This window comes from Ischnura elegans, chromosome 3 (assembly GCF_921293095.1).
Source record: "Ischnura elegans chromosome 3, ioIscEleg1.1, whole genome shotgun sequence".
Lineage (NCBI taxonomy): Eukaryota > Metazoa > Arthropoda > Insecta > Odonata > Coenagrionidae > Ischnura > Ischnura elegans.
The window spans coordinates 130,133,286-130,154,379 of record NC_060248.1 but is presented as its reverse complement, the minus strand read 5'-3'; the positions used below and the strand labels follow the sequence as shown (position 1 = coordinate 130,154,379).

Genomic DNA, 21,094 nt, shown 5'->3' with positions numbered 1-21,094 from the left:
CGTTTTATCACGTTTCAATTCAAAGTAGACCATGCCAACAAAATATTTTGTCATTACTACATCCCCCAAAAGCAGCTATTGATGAAAGTTTAGTAAGGACCAAATCTTACAGCAGGTTTAGGAGAGTTAACGAAGTAAACGTCATCATCGTACAGGAATAACATTGTGGTTAATGTGTGCTTCTATTTCTCACTACTGTCTATGAATACGTGGGGGCAAACAGTCATCAAGACAGACAAGAAATAAAATGGTTTCGCTTGTACTGTTGTAACCAAGCTCTTAATTTCAAGAGAGCTTTATCTACACTAATAAACTGACTTCCTTTTCAAATCTTTACCATTAGCAAACCATCTTTCCTCCTGCAGCACACACATTACAGGGACTTCCCAGAGAAATGCGAGGTATCTTCCAGCCCAAATGTTGCCATGCTCAAGGTGAAGGTGGTCAAATTTTTTTGAAAAAGTCGCATACTGCCATGCGAGTACATGGAAAAAAGTCTTTAGTTCTTGTTGTTGTTAGCACGCTTGCAAGTCCTACCATGTAACTATACACAGAAAAACCTAGAAATTCATAGCCAAACTAGAAATTTTCCTTGATTAAAACAGACACACAGGGATATGAAAGCAGTATCTTAATGAAAGAAAAACTTATAAAATTTTGGATAAATATTTTCAAGAATGTCACTCAACATACATTCTACACAAAGAAACCTATCCCCCAGGCACTGTGACCATGTCCTGAATGCAGTTCATTGTGTATTACACTGAAGTATTCTAATGTAGCAAACATTGCCATGGTTTCTTGAACTAACCTTAATGTCACTCAAGTCCTTTCCACAGGGGAAATTCAATCTGCTGACAGCATCTGAAACAAAAACAGAAGAAATCCATCAAAATTAATTGGTATAGGACTGTCAAAAAGTTAAATAAATGAAAATTAGTTGTTTGAATATTTCAGAATGCTTGGTTTAAATGGAAGCTGTTGACAGATATTGATATTTACTAATCAAAACATGTCATACTTATGCATTTAATTTAAGTCTTACGCATTTACTTTCACCAACTATGACTGATCGACTCACAGAATATTGATTGCAGCTAAGTTCAACCGTACTACGTAAGATATGGTGGAACACATGATTAATCGAATTAAAATTTTCGTACAGTCCACTTAATATAATGAAAATTAGATGAAACACATTTTGATGCATAGCTTTATAACCAGCACGAAAATTTTACCTCAATTAAAAAATAAAAAATTCAGCAGGCAACTCACCAGAATTACCAGATATGCGCCAATAAGTGGGGGGATAGCCATGGCCCAACGAATGAGTGGAGAGAGGATACGTTCCCTGGTGAATCGGGATCATAGCCTTCGGCCCAGACTCACTGCCCTGTTTCCTTGCACTCGCATCTGGAAATAAATAAAAAAAACAACCATCATGATAAATACATATGTATTCCACGTGACTTGAAGGCCCATACAAGATATAGTGGGAAATACTTTATAAAGTTCATGTCATAGACCCAGTGGATTAACAGGAACAAAAATTTGTTGAATGAAGATTGAGTCAACCAACCTCAAGGTATGCAATACTTTAAGACAACATCTTAAAAAATAATGCATATATCCTCTATCAATGACAGCTCCTGTAAGTGCTACTTAGCATCACCAAAATCAAAAATCTACCCCCATGCTACTCATGTTTATATTCACACCCAGCAAGAAATTTGTCACAATTTTCATGAATTACCTAGATGTCAACAATCTATAAATAGTAAATTTTTCATTGCAATTGATAACTTGGGCATGAAAAAGTACATCATAATTAAGTAATAAAAAATTCTATAAATATTTACATGAAATAAAATATTACTACATCTAGTGATGAAATCTGTAAAAAAGGGAGGCTTTGAAATATTAATTACACTAAACATACTGCAATAAATCATACATCATATGAAAGAGGAAGTCAACAGTTCCGCTCAATAGTACCACTGCACATGTTCATGGTATGCCATTCGTTAGAAAACACTAGTAGCAAAGATAGAGATAGGACACAGAAAGTTTTCTGTATTGTACTGCACGCAAAGACAGAATCTGTAGTTACAGAGCCACATGATTTTTATGTGAAGTTTGGTTGTGATCCTCCAGGTGATAATAACAAATCAAAAAATTATACCATCTGTCTTTGTAAAGAGAACTGAGTACTGGATGACAAAGAGTTACTGAAGCACAGAAGTTGTTCACACAAAGAAAAAAAAAACTCAGTTTGGAAATAAACCAAGTAACTTTCTTAGTTACAATACAATGTAAAATATGTACTCTGTTAACACTGATACTTAGGAAAACACACAAGAAAATCCTGATTTAAGATTTACCTGGGAGGGCAAAGCTTTCGAACACAAAGCAGAAAAACACAAACGAGGACCTGCTAGCTTTTTTTAAAGGTTTTGGAGCAATAATTGAAACAGCCTCCCATTTATAAAAAAAATATAATTTATGACACTACAAGGTGACACATGCAACAGTAAAATTTTTAACCACTTTAATGTGCTCATCCCAAAGGTCAGAAAAGAGCTAAAAAATGGGATGAGATTTGCAATAGACAATTTGTGAATCATATAGAGCTAATGCTAATACGAGCACTCATTATTTGTGGAGGATTTCCTCATGCTTTTCTAAATGGACCAACCAGCACAAAAATATCACATGCTATAGCCTCAAACTTCCTAAAGGCCTTCCTACCTTGGTAAAGTGGACCCTCAAGTACTCTACTTATAATCATCTTGCTACCTTTGTCGTCTCTTTTAAATTGGGCATTTTAAATAGCAGGTATTGTGTACTAGAATTCTTTCAAATCAACATTTTGTACAGTTAATATTTATTATACAATGAAACCTGAAGTTCCAAAATATATACCACTGTAAATCCTGGCGTTAAGCCGAATACGAATTTCAGGACACAATTTCAATCTCTGATACATTTTAAATAAAAATTTCAGGAATTAAATCAGGCCATGTAATGAAATTTCCAGGAATAAACAAGTAGAACACAAGTTGCAACTCTTGTGTCCAGACATTTTTGATATTCATGATTTTTGTTTGATCTACTGGCTTATCAGTAAGCCTGCTGTCCCACAAAGACTGGACATGGAGCAGGTGTGCATGTAGCACTAAGTCAAGCAGCAGTCAGGAAAGTGAAGGCACTGAGTTCAATACTCTCTGCACTGTGTTTTACTGCGTGACAATAAAGCACCACTTACTTAGGTACTGAACACCTCAATAATTTATACCATTCCACAGAAGGTTTGCAAAAAATTAACTGCTATATATTACTTCTCATGGAGTTACATTACGTGCTTCAAAATAGTTACTTTTGAATAAGCTCTCATACTTCCTCGAACAAGCTATTGTTAATTGAGTACTGGGTGAAACAATGCAAATGAACTAGGAAAGGTACCGAATAAAAAATATTTCAGCCTATTATTAAAAAGCACTAACCTTTAGTGGCAACCGATAGGACACTTCGCTCCTCCAAGACCCCAGATTGCACCGTCTGATTTCCTGCACAGCCAGAATGAGATGAGGACACAGAGGCAGAGGCTAGTGGCTCCGAAATCGAGGAAACCTGAGAAGTTGGATTCACCACTGAATTCACAGAGGCATACGAGGAAAGCAATTGAAGGGGCTTTGTGTCTGTGCCATTGACCAATCCTTTCGACAAATCAAGGATCATGGAACTAGGTGAAGCACTCACTAGTGGAGGCTTCTTCTCCTCCTGTTAAAGAAGGAAAATGCTACATGTCAGACAGCTGGAGTGACCAGGAGATGAACAAACAAAAATTTGAAACTTTTTATTCTTCCCAAATGGGGGTAGACAACTAAGATTTTAATACAGTACTTAAAATACCATTTTTTTGTATTTATCCACAAAACTAATATCCTGATACCTATCCCTCTGCAGGAATTCACCTCCCAAAAGTTACTCAGCACCAGTTGCTCAATGGATATCATTAGATTGATTACACAACAGAATATACTTGACATGCTAGGAAGGGCTAATATCATGGAAAGTACACAACAACTTAAAGTACTCCCTCTAGACGACACAAATTATGGTTAAAATATTCCTTCACAGAACAGGAACAGAGAGTAATTTCTTCACCTGAGGGGAAAATAATTTCTAGCATTCTGAATCATGCACTGAGATGCCCAGAGATATTCAAACATAAGAATTAAGAATGAAAATAAATATAAAATACTTCAAAATGCGATGGTGGTTGGCGTAACATGGTGAAACTCCTTCATGATGCACAAAGGTTAAGAAAATACTTAGCTGTTTCACAAAATAAAATATATTGCGACCGGTTTCGATACAGCGTATCATCATCTGGCGATCACACAGATGATGATACGCTGTATCGAAACCGGTCGCAATATATTTTATTTTGTGAAACAGCTGAGTGTTTTCTTAACCTTTGTGCATAAAATACTTCATTCATTCACATGTCACCTTAAGCGCAAACATATAAATAAATTCAGAGGTAACGAAAGAAAGGACGAGGACAACAGTGCTGTGGTACATGAAAAAAATCCAGGAATTAGAGGGTAAAAATGCGGCCTGACTGGGCCTCGAACCCAAAACCTCCTAGTTGCTGGCCAGGGGCTCTACAAGTTGCACTACCAGGACGCTTAGATTTACCATGATTTCGGCGGGGGTTTATGCACAGAAAACTCACTTTGCTTTGGCCCACAAGAGTAACCAATAGATGGCACTGGGGCTGCTCACCACTCACCAAGGGAAGGAATGGACGAGGACACAAGGATGAAAAGTAGTGATAGTGATAGTATGAAAGAGATAGGATAATGCTTTTCAGGGCACGCTGATCCCAAGTGAAATAAGCCAATAAGGCCGATACACTACTTCATTCATTTTTACCCACTGATTTCTGGCTTTCTTCCATCTACCACAGCACCGTTGTCCTCATCCTTTTTCCATTATATGTTCCTATCCCTTTCTTTCCTTACCTCTGTATTTATTAATAAATATAAAACCATATCCAATCCATGAAACCTATTAGCAATGGATCAATACCAGGTCATTTATCAAGAACCGAAGTAGAGCCTTTTGAGAGGTTGAAAATCTAAAAACAAATAGCTTCATAGTCATGTCCAATTGATATAGCCAAGTAACTTCCCTTATGGAAAACTTTTGTCCATTTCATTTTATCTGTGACTGATTAGCAACAAATCGGCCATTCAGAGAGTGTGGGCTGGGGACCCAAGGCAACTTTAATGCACAGTTGAATATGTAGCACTGGGGGGACAGGCAGAAGACTGCTTGTATACCCGTCCAGCTTGCCACTAAGGAAGGAAAATTCATGTCCTATGGGTCTTGCATGGAGAATTTACTAATATGCTTAATAAAAGCCATTTCAGGTAAACAATAATGGTGGACAGATTACAGTGGAACTTGGTTAGTACGTTCCTCCTTAGTACGTTTTCCTCCTTAGTACGGCGATTTCCCTCGGTCCCGGTACCATCCGAACAAAATACAGGTAAAAGAATTTGGTTAGTACGTTTGAAAAAATTGCGCTTTCCTGGTTAGTACGCTCAATTGCTTGCCGTGACGCAACCCGCAATTCGTTCTCTAGTGTCTTCTTAAGGGTCGCAAACGTCTGAATTCATGATTTAATTTATTATTGTTAGCCATTAACATTCTTCCATTCATTCCACATCTCTTTCTTCTACCGTAATTTATCCAAATGCATTTCTGAATTCTTGTGACGTGATGAAAAATAAAATGCGGCCGTTTTTCGGGAATGTCTGACTATGAAAAACTACAGCCAATAAGAAGCCCCAATTTTCCCCACCCCGAGCTCCTCACCTTCTGTTGCCTTTGGAGCGCTTGGGAGTGCCCACTGCTGCGCACAAAGTTCGTGAGTGGGCAATTGTTGCTATTGCACGAGTTATCATGATGAAGAAATGAGTCTTAACGGTATTAGACAATTCCCACATTATCTAAAGCAGTACTGCTCCATAAACTCGACGTCGTGCGTATTTACTTGACTACTGTTGCGGGAGCAGACGATCCTCTGGATCTCCACGCGAAGCTTAGCTTAAAAATACTTGATCTCGGAACGAAAGCAGACGACATTAGACAAATTTTGAAAGTAAATTTTAACTGTTTAATATAAAATTTTCTTGTAATTACGTCGTAATCTAATAATCTTGCGTGTCATCAGTCGATATATTGATCGATTTTACAATCGAAATGGTATCATTCCAGAAGCGAATGTCTACGGCTGTTGCCGTAATTTGAAAGTCAATATAATTTTGCCCAATTTTTATGATGTTTAAAAAACCAGTTGACTTACTCCGGGTTGTTGTTATATTCTCCGAGTACGCTGTGAGAAAGAAAAATGACTTGTCTTCGCTTGTCTGAGCTTCACTCGTCCTCGTTCTGTAAATATATATAGGATAAATCACGGGAGATAGACGCCGTAATCATGAAATCGTCTCCGGGATGTCCATGAAAAATTGCGATTTTTATTCACATCGTATTGTTTTTCATGGTAGCGCTCATTTTCTTGATTTTAAATGTGAAAAGAGTTCAGGAAGGCGATCCTATGAGAACTACCGATAGTAATTGTAATTATGACGACTTTTTCACTGATTGCAATAACCCCGACTGCTGCTATTATTTACTTTCCTCGTTAGTACGTTTTCCTGGTTAGTACGTTCATTTTTCGTGGTCCCTTCAGAAACGTACTAACCAAGTTCCACTGTACTTGAAATTAACACAGAACATGTCCTTAGGTGATACTCTGCAGCTACTAAATACAGAGACAGTTCCCACTTATTGAACTTTGCGGAATTACCAAGACATAACTTCTTCCGGTTGGTACTTGAGGATTTAACTTGACAATACACTTGGTAAGCACTACTTAACCATTATGCAATTGAAGTAGAATGAATAATATTTTTCACCTTATATTTACGACATGCCCATGACAAGCACTAGGTAAAAAAATAATAGCTTTACTTTTTTAAGGAGGCACAACATTCAAACCAACTATGTACTGAGAAAATTTGAAGAAAATAAATGGCCCATTTTAGATATTAATAGATACATAATTAGTAAATACCTATATTTAATATTAAAATATGTCCTATTTGTTCATTCTTGCTTCAAATTACTTGAAAATTTTGCCATGACGGGCTTATATCTATTTCATTTAAAATAAAAGAAAGTCGCTCGTTTGCGTGCATTGGCTGGTATTATTTTCCCTAGAAAAACAAAGCTTTTTAAGATTCTTATCATTAACTGACGCTCTAAGAAAGCTAGCATAGAACTTAAATATAATGGCATCATTACAAGCTGTAAGTCCTTAAGCCAGTGCCCAGGAAAAGAAAATGTTACCCTATTTAAAAGAGCCCTTGAAATTCTATTTGCCTCTCCATAGATTTGTCTTGTGTCAAGAATTTACCCAATGATGCCACGAAATTTGCCCAATGATAAACCACGTTTACATAATATACTGCCAGGGGCACTTCCACAAAATATGAATCTACATCAAAGATGACCATACAGTCAATTATGTCATGACCATTTCCTTTCAAAATACAGTTGAGGACCTCAAATACGGAATCCAGAAACCAGGAAAACCAGAAATCCGGAATGTTTGAAAATTCCTCTGTGCAGTGTTGCCACCTCATGGCACCACTCTCCGAGCCTTGTTCTGGGATGAGTAGGAAGTTAGCATATGCCATGAACATACGCTAACAACCAAGGCAGGGACACATAGGGATCCAATATATTAAGAAAAAAAGCCTGAACGGATTTATAAATCAATAAAATACAGAAGCATCAGCACAGATTTACTGTCCAACTAAGGAAGTTATCAAAAGAAATCGCAATGCCTTCTAGGGAATGCTAACAATGTAAGCTATTGAACATGAAGAAAAATATGTATTGCTCATTCTCATATAGTTTATGCTGCTAAGCACATATAATTTATGCTAGAGAAGTTACAGAGATTTGATGACTTATAAGTTTTTTGCCTCCTTCAATGTAGTGTACTTGAATAAAAGTAACAGAAGCGGGCGTTATATAGTGGAATGACATTCTAAGTTTTAAAAATAACACAAAGATGGCAATATTCCACAGGTTTATTTTCCGTACCACACGTTTCGACCGTTAGGTCATTATCAAGTACAATAATGAATGGTTGGTTTTGGGGTTGTATTTATATAGAATGGATGGGTGACAGGTGGAAGGGGAAGTTGGGGAAGGGTATGTGTCATTGGGTGGAGCGCTTCGGGAATGGTATGGCCAGGAGTGGGGAATGTCCAAAAAATACCGTATATCTCCGAATATAGTCCCCCTCTGAATATATTCCCCCCCCCCCTAATTTCGAGACCTCAGTTTTGGGAAAAATTTTAAAATGCAAAGGAAGGCAATTTTTCTGTGGTTAGCAAGTTATGATTCTAGAGTCGATAAAAACTATTTTTTTCTGTGAAGATTAAGAACAAATCTGTTCACATATTTTCCATCACAACAAAATAGCTATACCAAAACATGTTGTGATCCATTGCATGTATCAGTAATTTATAGTTCCTTAACCAGATGTAATGAAGAAATGAGAAAATTTTTTAAGTATCCAACGCTATTGTATTTTTTTAAACATTCACAAATTATTAATATTTTTGATCTCCAAATGACTACAGACAATGTCAATATATAAGCTTTAACTTAAAGCCCATTAACATTATTGCATTTGGCCCTGAAACTTCCTTAGATCCAGTGTAACACACCCATCAAGTCATCACAAATCCAAGTGATTAGAAATTATAAATATTATAAAAATATTGCCATCAAATGCCTGCTAAGCAAAATAATTAAACTACAGGACTTACAAATATCAAAGTAATAAAATTAAGAAATAAACTATTTCCAACAAACATTAAATTGAAAAAATCTAACAATTTTCAATGCCTCGTCGCGAATCATTGCGTAAGTTACACAAAGAGCTTCTGCTCTGCATTTGCGCACAAATTCGACGATATTTTCATCTAATTCTTTGAATCTGCCGCATCGAGACCCCCGAAATGACTTCCGCAATGTATTAGCGCTTTGCAAGCGAGGTAACTTCTCTTTCCAAAGTCGCACCGACTTTCTTTCCACGCCAAATTTTTCAGCCGCCATATGAATTCTATGATTTACGGCGTATTCTGCAACGGCTATTTTTAAATTGGCATCGAACCTCTGTCTTTGATGGCCTCTGCCGCAAGATTGATCCTCATCTTTCTACTTGATCCATCACCTCACTGTTGAACGTAAAATTATTTTTATTAAAGAAAATATCGCGGAAATAATTGCGAAACATTATGTGACGTAATTTATCGATCCTAATTACCCTGGCGAATTGAAGATATTCCTCAATAAATTGATCACACTTTCGATGCTGATCCCTAGATTTCAATCAAATGCAGTAATGCCGGCGCTTCTGGTTTAAAGCCGTCGATTATTGCGCCTTTTCAGAAACAAATGCATCAACGATTGCGCATTCTTGTTCTGTGAAGGCGGTAAAGACAGTGGTTGTAAACACGAACAGCACGGGCACATGGACGTATAGTAGTTACAGACGCAATGAAATGCTAAATCGTCACGAAAGGTTCACTTAATGTTTATTTTTCGCAATGATTTTAATCGTTTAACTATTAAATGAGCGACGGGTACAAATACTATTGATTCAATTCTAGTGTTCGATTAATGTAATGATAGTGCGTGTTTAGTTTTGATTTTAATTATTTATTGTTTTGCGTCATTAAGTGATCAGTGTCGATTGAATTATTCTAACAATACTTTTCCAAGAAAAATTAACGGCTACCCGATGGATTCCGTGAAAACGCATATTCAATATGCTATTTGAATCGGAAGAATCTTATCTTTTCAACATTTGTGTTAAAATTGTCTTAATTTCCAGTAAAACGTGGCAGTATTTACTCATATCTCCGATTATAATCCTCATAAATATACTCAAATAAAAGGATTACGAGAACATAAGCCATTATGCCGTTATTTATAACTTGATGGTCACCTTTAGTATGCTAAACTGGAATACACTCGATTATAGTCCCCCCCCTTTACTTTTCCGCGGCCATTTTTGGAAAAAAAGGGGGAGATTTTTGGAAAAATATTCGGAGATATACGGTAGTTGCTCATTCATCAGTGAAATGCCTCCTTCTTGCACAATTTCCAATTTTTCCAAAGTGTCCAATCTTCGGCCTTTCATCTCCACGTGGACGATCTCCGGGTCAAACTCGCAAGAATGTTTTTCCTCCAGGAGATGTTTCGCCACGAGAGAGGTGGTATCTCCTTTCTTCCAGCATTTCCTGTGCTTAGGAGCTTCGATACACGCATGAAAGAGCACAGGAAATGCTGGGAGAAAGGAGATACCACCTCTCTCGTGACTGTACATTCTGACATCAATCAATGAATGAATGCAGAATAAAAAGAATGGTGAGTCTGCGTGCTCACGGCTTACTTTGCTAGATAAGCACCTACATAGATGTGTCATGAGTGACCACATGCACACCCTTCGCTATGGAAAAATTTGTTAAATAAGTTACACATGTTACATTGAAATACTGCTAGAAGGTTTACACTAATTAATGTTAAAAACCCTTCCATGTGTAATTTCTGAGTTATGGTTTGCATTACAATTCAAAATAAAAAGTGCACCACCTTTTTCGTCTGCTGAATACCAGAAATCCAGAAAAGCCAGAAACCCTTTGGTTCCGAGCTCTTTCGGTTTGAGGTCCTCAACTGTATGTACAAACTCCACAGAGTATGTGACAAGGCACTTGAAGGATCCTGTGAAAGGAGACCTTTTGCAAAGTTGTACGTTGATGATGTGGGACACAGGGCACCCCCTCAGCAACGTTTAAAGACCACTGCTGAGATGAACAAGATAGCTAATGTCTTTTGCCACTTAAATATCCCACCAAACCAGCTGCCAGATACATGAAGGTGACCCACTTTGTTTTGCTCACTCTCAACCCTAAGGGCAGTTCTCAATCATGAGTCTTGATATGCCCTCAATCTAATGCAGCAGTATCTGGTATTCCACTCAAATGAGCATTGAATCACCAGGGAAGCTTCAAATCATTGGAAAAGTATGCAAAATGGTGACTGTTATGTATTCACATAACAATTAGCTAGATGGTTACATGAATAATTCAGCAGAGTAGACTTAAATTCTGCATCAACCTCGTCATCTATCTCACTTGGAAAGTAATTTCATTAATTACAAAGAAACCAACTGATTAGGTTACGCCAATGAGCTTTGAGCTGAGCTTTTGCACTATGAAAATTACCTAAATAAAGAATGCTAAGACACGCAGGAAAGACAACAGCAACTAATACATATAAATAAGTAACACATAGTTTAAAATAAAATCACTAAGGAATGAGGGAAAAAACGAACACTGAAAATGGCCACGTATCACCATCTTGAAATCAAATCAATTACAGTCGACTCTTGTTATTACGACGTTCTCATTTTTGTGAAGCAAATTATTGGTCCCGAAGAAAAGGCTAATCCTATCTAAAGTAAAAGAAACGTTATTATGAAATTTTCTTTATTACGAAATCAAGGACCTCAGTTCTGGTCCTGGGGAATATGAAGTGAACTTTGTTATGAAGATCCACGGATAAGCAATGGAATCTATACACTAACTAATGGAGTTTTTAAAGGTTCACTTTTGTACACTTCGCTACATCATAATCATTGTGCTACCTGAGAGTTCTCCTCACGTAATGTGCCCAAAAGAGTCAATTGTAGTTCATACTTCAGAAGAAGATACTCTAGTATCCACGCCAAATCAGATAATACCCCCCACCCATTCCTGTGGAATCATGGAAACCCATTCATTATCGCTCCTAAATTACAATCATTATGTCCTCTTCTAATGAACATTCGATTTTCAAACTTTCAGAGAAATAAACATGTGAAAATTAAGAGAGATTTATGAAAATCAAGAGAAACATTCGAAAATCAAGAGAGGCCAAAATTTCAAATGTGGCAACTTGTTGTTGCCCAATGTGACGCAGTGTGGCATAGAGGAACTCGCACTTTGGCCAGTCGGAACAATGTCAATTAAATCCGCCGTGAAGTCAGTAACCGTACAGTGCTCTTCCTTCCCACAGACTGCACATTTTATTTGGATCCATCCGCGTTGCACTCGCAGCTAGATAAGTTCGTCACAATCATGAGATAACACAAAATTCTAATGCAGTGTTGCATTCTGCAAGATAACCACACTTTTTGATGCCTTGCATGGGTTTATCAACAACAAACAAGCTCTCATAATGCATCTTGTTCGTATGACCAAGACTTACTGTATATGTACATGATTTCATCCCGTATATCATAAGGCCTCAACAGTTCAGTGCATCAAGTCTGCTAGCACCGCAGTACAGGCCAAGTGGTACAAGAAATTGACTATCAAATTCCAAGTTATCATGGTTAACATATATTTCAACAGTAGATGTCTAGCCAGTCCTTCCCGTCACTTACCTCCCCCCTCCCCTTCCCCTCCAATCACCCGACCACAGAGTATATATCCCAGCAAAATCTTATGTGTATCACCAGTCTTGAAAATGGTACAGTGTACCGAAACTAGTCTGCAATAAAGTGTGTGTTTTGTAGAAAGGCAAAGTAATTTTCTTCCAACCATATAATGGAATTCTACAAAGTAAAGGCCTTAACAATTCAGTGCACCGTATATCTTACTTTGAAGCTATTCCGCAGTGTGAGTATGCATAAGTGCAGGAGATTGAAGAGACTAGGAATTTTGGCAAGGCATGTTTTTTTGTGATAATTCCTGAAAGAAATGCTATTACCATGTTCATTATTACAAATCTCCAGTTTTTCGGTCCTGTGGACTTCGTAACAACGAGAGTTTACTGTGAGTAAAATCTGAGCAACTTACCACATGGAGGGGGAAAGGCACAACAGTATCGACGCTGTCACCTCGCACCATCTCCCTGAGAGTTTTCAGACTGCCTACTGCAGGAGACGCACTAGTCACGGATGCAGGCAAAGAGATAGGTGGCTGCTCCGAAACAAAATCTAGCACCTCAGGAACACAGGGGTTGGAATCAGAACAGGGATCAGCACGACACAGCTCATCCTTGAACTTCCCCCTGCCACTCCTGTTCTCGGGGATTAATTGCAGCTCCACTCCATCAGAAGTCCTGTCCTCCACAGAGACCGAGAGCAATGAGACACAGCGCTGAGCCCTCAATTCTACGCAAGGTGCATCATTCCCAACATCGCGACAGTTTCCACTACCAACCACTACCACACCTTGCTGCTGAGGCACAAGCCCTCCTTCGGACAACAAGCCATTGGCCACAACACCACCACCATCAGGCACTGCCACGTGCGCAGTCACCTCCGCACAGTCCGGCGACCCCTTCGGCTGCACACCTCCATCAATCACACGGTCCACCCCCGCCTCCGACCTACCGACCGTGGCACTGTCCACCGGAGGCGGGGCGGCAACCGGTCCCCCCACTCCACCACGGTCCATCTGAGCCGGCATCACGTCCTCATTGTTGTCCCATGGCACCACCCTCTGTTCACTGCGCCGACGACGGACTACCGCCTCAAATGGACAGTCGGGATTGTTGTGCAGGGAGCAGCTTCCACTGCCTCCTCCTCCTCCCCCCCCACTGCTACTGCCGCCACTGCCGGCATTCACATTGCAGGGGAGGGACCCTCCCTCCCTCTGCCGCGCACTCACGCTACTGCCTCCCGAGGACCCACCACCACCCCCGCCACTGCTCCCCCTACCACCGCCGCCTCCTCCCGTTGGGCCGTAATGGCCCAGGTCCTTGCGACGACCGCCACCACCTCCAAAGCTCTTCTTCCCCCGACTGCCCGAGTAAGCACTTTCAGAGTCTGAATATGCCAACACTATGTTCTGGAGAGAGCCACCCCTGGTCTGGCGTTCAGACACGGCAGCATCACGACGGTGCCGCTTGCCACTGCGGCACTGACCGACTATTCCAAATGGAGGGGGATTCGTCTCCTCACCACCATCACTCTCGGCCTCAACCTCTTCCAGCAACTCCTAAAAATGACATAAAAATTCATTGAAACAATTGCTAAGTTATAAATACTAATAGGTTTTTTGTTATAAGTTTCCAATAGGACTTGATTAATACATTCTGCTGGTACTATCCATTTGTTTGATTGACAACAGGTAACAATGCACTCTATAAAAACAAGGTAAATCCCAAGCATTTACAGAATGAAACTAAGGTGGAAACTAATGCAACTAAGTAGGTAAATATTTAAGAGGCCAATAACTAGGTGACTAATCAATGTTAGCTACTAGTATGCAGAATAAAGATAACTCAAGAACTGTCATAAACGTTTTAATGCACATAATGAACTCACACAAGACAAGTTTTCATAAGTTAACACACTAAGATAACATTTAAAGGAGTAAGAAAAAAAGTTTTAAAAGATGATCTTCAAGAAATAAATATTTTTCCAACTATGCTGTTGGCAATACATCTACAACACTGTGACTTCTGGCTATACAGCTAAAATATCCCTTAGCATTCTAAACAAGCTCTTGAGAGGATTCATCACCTCCACTGCACTGGTCACATTTTGCCTTGATTTCCAGACATATTACTTATTCAGAACTAATGCTACCACCTTGGAATTGTACACACCTAGTTGTACACGGTGCGGCAACATAACTTCCTTTTTTTAAAATGGGCGCCATTCAGTCAGTAAATGTCGTAGCGGAGCGCCAGTGGTCTCGTTTGAGAGGCGTGACTATAAAGTTTTGTTTCTGCAAAATTCAATCGCCATCATGCATCGTTAAGTCCGCTCACTTAAAGAGCATAGAGGAGGCTGTTTTGAAGGAACACTTTGCTGAGGGCTTCATCTTAACTAGGGGCAATTTGGAGCAGCCCGGCCCTCTCTCCCAATTTGGCCCCTTGTGATTTATTCAACCGAATTTTGGTTATATCTCCTGTTTAAGTGCACAGTCCAAGGACCCTGCAAGCTTTGAATACCAACGGTCAGGATGAATTTGCCAGCATACCCCCAGATATGCTGGTAACAGCCATGACAAATGCCAGAAAATGGTGTACTCATTGTCTGGAGAATGGGGGACGTCACCTACTTGGCTTGGTCCTCAAAATTGTGTGAAACAGAACTTTAGATGTGTGCCTGCATTATAAAAAACAAGTAAATTCTGTTGCCCCACCCTGTATTTGAAAATCACACTACGAAGAGCAGCTGTTAATAATAGCAAATGATCCGATATTTAAACATATCTATTACAAATCATATGGTCTTCATTAGAGATTAAAATGTATTTGTTTAGAACTATCACAATGTTTTATTATAGCAATTTTTACTTTTCTACGGCAGCTATTGCCCAAGTAAGAAGTGATGGCATCTGAGCAGAATTCTACACAAATTTTGCCACACAGCACTGCTCATCAACAACCATAGGCATATGTCATTCTAAAGGCTAGAATACAATTAAAAATATGAACCTATAGATGAGCTACACAACATTAACCATTATCATAGTTATTTATTCATATTAAATATTATTCTACATCCCTTTTAACTGCGAGGCAACAGAATGTATGAAATATGAAAATATAAAAGACCCCCTGAAAGATATTCCTATTTGCCATGATGGTGTGCCACGGACAGATAGGGTGACAAGATGGCCTTATGAAGACAAGAGTCAAAGAGTACGTTGATGGGAAGAAAAGTAAAGGAAAGATCACTATGGGTTACACAGGACAGGTTATTACATGTTTGAGAGAAAAATTAGGAAAAGGTACAAAATTTAGCTGATACAAGAGCAGAGTGGAGATCTGTAACAGACCTATCTTTGAATTTTTGACAAATGATGTAGGGGTGCAGCACATGGCATTAAGGTTAAAATAAAAGTCATCTGATGCTATCATGAGGTGTTAAGGATTGCCAGATGCATAAAAAAATTGTTTTCCAATTATCACTGCAAAGGTTGAACAACCTTGGCACATAAATTTCCCTATTTATTATATGAATAACATCAACAGTTAGTTATGTAATATCAGCTCTGAAGAGAAATTAATACCAGGCCAGCACAGCAATTTGTAACATGAAAATATCCAGATGGGCAAAAGTGATTAAAATACTTTCAAAATTAATTATTTACTGAAAGAAACAAAAATTTCAACTAGACTCAACAGAATAAATTGTCCTACAAGAAGACCATACCATTCAGAAATGATAATGACAATCAGAAACAGATTCTTTGCAATAATCATATTAGATGTGACTGAATGTAAATAGAAGCAATGCTGAACTATACAGAGCATTTGCCTCTTGATACACAATACTTCTCACTCATGGAACAAGTGTGTCTTGAAACACAATTTTTAAGATTTTGAAACAAAACTCATGGTACACAGTACAACTGTCACTATGGTTAATGGTGGTGCCTATTAACCTTAACATTGAAGAGACAAGTGGAGATGACGAAACATATTGAGGAATTCCTGTCAACTTAAATATTGTAATTTCCACAAATAAAGGACAAGGGCAGGGGGGAAAGTTTCTCATGCGGTTAATCAGAGAACTCAAAAAGTAATTCAGTTACAGTAATAAAATGGGCTCCTAAGGCATGAGGTAATTAAATCAAATTTGACTGACTCATTGTCCCTAACAATGGCAGCCTACAGGGGTTGGAATTATACTACAACATGTAAAGGCAGCTTCATTAGTCTTCGAGTGAAAATATTCTGTAGGTTTAATCACTTTTATGATGAAAATAGGCCTGACAACACTGTTTCAATATGAAATGCCAACCTCATACGTCCCCATCATGCTGGGAGCAAAGAAACCCTGCATTTAGAACAGAGATGGCTGCTAAATCCAGGCCGTTGATTCCCTTTAATATTCAGATGATTCATTCAAATCTAGATAAAACAACTGATTGCGTAAAGGGTCACTTAAACGCATTAGGGAGTCCTCATATTTTAAACTAAAGAAAGCTAGGAATTTTCTTCAGGTGCTGTACCAATTTCCAATGGCAGAAATCCACTAATCTGGTGCAGAACCCAAGAAGGAATTCCTGGATATTATTCAATAAGATAAACTTGAATCTCATCACAAAGGAAAGTAATATTCCCTCAAGTCAGTACAGTGCATAATAGCATCACAAGTTACAGCACCGGTCAAAAATTTGATTCACCCTCAATTAGCCCCACTGACAAAGCCTGCCTGAGAGGACCTAGCAACTCTGCGCCAAAGGCACTCACTTGCACCTCACACCAATACAAAACTTTCCAGAACAATGAGAGACTAAAGAAGGACCGTGTCCATGGCAAAGCCTTCTTCATTTTCATTCCATGTTTCCGCAAGACTCACACAAGATCAATTATGAAGGAGAATTTTTTTTTATAAAGTGGACTTTCATTTTACATCTCTATAAGAGTTGATTCATCATCGATTCTAAGATGATTCCCCCATATTCTTTTTAAAAGTTGGTGATTACAGCACAGCAACCATTTCCTCATTAGCATCATATCAAGTGATACAGGAGCTGAAGTCATCGTGAGGAATCGTGTACCAAAAATCTTAAGACAAAAATGACAAAGAATAAAATTACCTGAATTGGCTGAATGTGAATGCCATATTGGCCTATGCACACCTACTGGAGGGTTTCCGCATTAAATTCCCACCTCCTTTGAGCCTTAAAAACAGGACCTACGGACCCTCCTTTGCCCAGGAATGTTTTCCATACACCCCAGAAGGACCCTGAAATCTCCAGTACCCCCCATTTCTATTTACTGCCTACACATGATATTATTTGCAACTTTCCTCAACCTTGTCTCATAACGTGGACCTGAATATAAATGATGCAAGCTGAAAGCATAACTTCTACTGTGATAACACCTAAATGTATCCATTGAAACATCATTTTCTGTAATAAAAATAGGGAATAACTAATGTTAATAATCATGGCTGTAAACCTTTATGTGATGTCTTTCATTAAATTTCTTTCAATGCATTATTTCTCCCCCAGCCTCAAATAAGTAACTAGATACAAGATTTCTCCATTTTTTAATCAGTCTGATGATTTACCTTTATCATTAATTTCATAGATGTGCTTATAATACTATTTCCATTTTAAATTTTAATTGATATTGATTGTATACAGAAATTTTGAATAGATGAGTGGAGCAAAGAAGCATGATTAAACAATACATGTCCTACCAAAAATTACCAACCTAAATTAACTTCAGAAGGAATACCACCAAGAAAATAGATCACAAGTAATGATACCCCTTTTATAGATACGAAAATTTATGGTAACTGATGTCGACAGTGTCGATATTTTATGGAGTATTCCTGAATAAGAGAGAGTACAAATTTCCAAACTCTTGAATGTCACAGCTCTCTTTTTACTCAACTATTTCCTGCTCCAAAGGTGCTCTTATAAATATTCAACAAAGCACCCACCTAGAATTATGTCCACATATAGGTAAATCTACAATTACAAATAAGTGGAAGATTTTTGTGCTAAACTAAGAGACAGGTTGGCAGTGCAGAACTGTCAAATCAAGTCCATTAGCTGAGCTTCCGGAAGTGGAGCAATGATTTCTGGTTCATTTTTTTGAACTGGAAACATACTATTACATGCTTGAAAATGTTCATCAAATTAACACAATAGCTTCAGTGATAAGTGTAAGATTGTGAGTGCTGATCAAATACTTCCAGCATTATTCACAAATATTTGAGTTAAGTTGAAATGTACGGATATATAATTGTAAATTTAAATAGCTTCCATGAAGTGAAGGCTGAAATTGTTACTTGAACATATACTTCAAAAACTCAAGTAAAAATACATTTTCATCTAAAACTATCAATTGCTTCTACAGCTAAAAGCTGCATTTGACACTCCAACAAAATAATAAGCAAAGAAAACTTTTCAAATGTAAGGAAGTCCACCTAGGCACCTTGGCTTGTAACTATTACTAATTTCAGGATGACAATGAAACAGCAAAGTTTGCCTTGGTGTTGAATACACAAAACATAATATACTACATGCAATATTTAAATCAGTAAGTTGAGAGTAATATAGCAAAACAATTGGCACTCAAACTGCATTCCATACCCACTGTCACTGAAATCAAGGGCTACTTCCATCATATATAAATATTGGATGAAAGTGAAATGACTTTTACCAGACCGTTCTCAGTGCTTCAACTCACCCTGAAAAGATTACTCTTTCCTTCCCGATCTTTGGGACGTTTGTAGTTTATTGCCTCATCCAGGAGGGCCCTCAACTGACCGTCATCCAATTCCGAGACACCCGAGTTTTTTTCATCCTAAAAACAAAAAAAAAAACAGTCAAAAAGGAGACAAAAACACTTTACATATGTAACAGTGAACCACATGAAATTACATGGATTAGACCTTAATCCAATTGAACAATCTCCAACTAGGAGTAACATATGCGATACAATCGTAAATAACATGAACTACATAACTCACTGTGATTATAGAAAAGCACTGACGAGTAAGCTCATGAAATAGCTTCATTTACTGGGAATGCTCACAGCCGAAAGGAACAAACCAACATCACCGAAACAATGACATAAGATATCAATACTGAATATTGGGTACAGCATTTGTGGCGTAAGAGTTGTAATCCTCTAAGATGAAGACTCGCTATAAAATCAGGAAAAATAAATTATAATTGCAGAAACGCCAATCGTTGATGATATCCGCTATGTTGTAATTCGTAAAACTGAACTAACTAAAAAGCTAATCCTCATAATACACCACGCTTTGACATTAGTCTCTTTTCTCCTTAACACCTATTCTAATAATGACATATCTAATTCCTCACTATCAGCAGAACGTTCTAGAGGAAATACTGCAACCTCGTGCAAAACAACTCCGGCAGCGGACATGTTAGCATCTGACGTCACGAACGAAGCAAGCAAGTCACTGCAGTTACCGATACCACACTGATTAAACACGAAACTGAATTTGACAAGTGACACAAACTCATTTGCACATAGCATAATGTATTGAAACTTGATTTAACTTGGATCATTCATTCGAAGCATTCTATATCGATAAATACAAGAAAAATACGAGTCACATGGCATGCGACAACCGTGTCAAGATGGCGAGGAATCATGAGAAAATGTGTCTTCTTTCAGCGAAAAGTCCGAAGACCTAGTCAACATGAAATTCATGACGGCATGAAAATATTAATTTAAGTTGCATTTTAGATACAGATAATCTCGACGCCTCGTGAGTGCGGAGGAAAGGTAAAAAAAAGTCTGTCCTCATTGACACACGTTACGATGAATATGCAATAAATTGAGCCCTCAGTTCTTGTACTATGCTAATTTGCGTCTAGCTCAATCGAGAAGTACAATTAATACATTGAGAAAGACATTAAACATCTTAAAGGCTTCATTATTAACCAACAAACATAACTACGCCTCATTTATAATGACACATTATTTTATCAACTAGCTCAAGGCTTGAAGAGAATCTCCACATAAGTATTCACAGACAAGTCCATCTAAAACATTAAAGATCACAGAAAACTTTATAAAGTACATTAAACGAACTTCTCTTACCGATATCATAAAATAAGTAACACGAGAAACGTTATTCAAGACGTCCAATGACTACATCCACAATCCATAGTTCAGGTATCACCACATACACTGGAAACTAAAGATTAAAAGGCACACAAATTAAAAACTGGATATATCACTTGTTGTTTTATCTGCTATCACAGTCTACAACAACCGATCGAACAACCGAAGCACAACTAATGCGAGGCTGCTACGACACGACTACCTACACAGAGCCGGTACAAGTTCCACAACCAGCCGATTCACGACGCCACCGCCCATGTCTTCCTTTCTCACGTGCTTTGTCGTTGTTGCCAAATTTCGTCGCCAGCAGTCCGCAGCCCACACTCCGCACTCCTTGGCCTCGATCGGTGGTCGCTGATCGCGC

General features: G+C 38.3%; 1 protein-coding gene across 3 annotated transcripts in view; it reads right to left on the bottom strand.

The window, feature by feature from the left end:
- LOC124156575 overlaps positions 1–21,094 on the bottom strand; it is a 216,457-nt gene that overhangs the window by 23,040 nt on the left and 172,323 nt on the right. Inside the window, exons 1-6 of one of the 3 annotated variants that reach the window (XM_046531203.1) lie at positions 20,707–20,954; positions 19,318–19,434; positions 13,002–14,147; positions 3,504–3,780; positions 1,276–1,413; positions 812–864 (exon numbers count right to left, since the gene is read on the bottom strand). In XM_046531203.1, the coding sequence (XP_046387159.1) occupies positions 812–864; positions 1,276–1,413; positions 3,504–3,780; positions 13,002–14,147; positions 19,318–19,434; positions 20,707–20,715 (1,740 nt within the window). In that variant the 5' untranslated portion in view covers positions 20,716–20,954. Of the gene's footprint in view, positions 1–811; positions 865–1,275; positions 1,414–3,503; positions 3,781–13,001; positions 14,148–19,317; positions 19,435–19,600; positions 20,007–20,706; positions 20,955–21,094 lie in introns of those variants that run through there. The other 2 variants (XM_046531202.1, XM_046531201.1) reach the window with 2 other exon arrangements.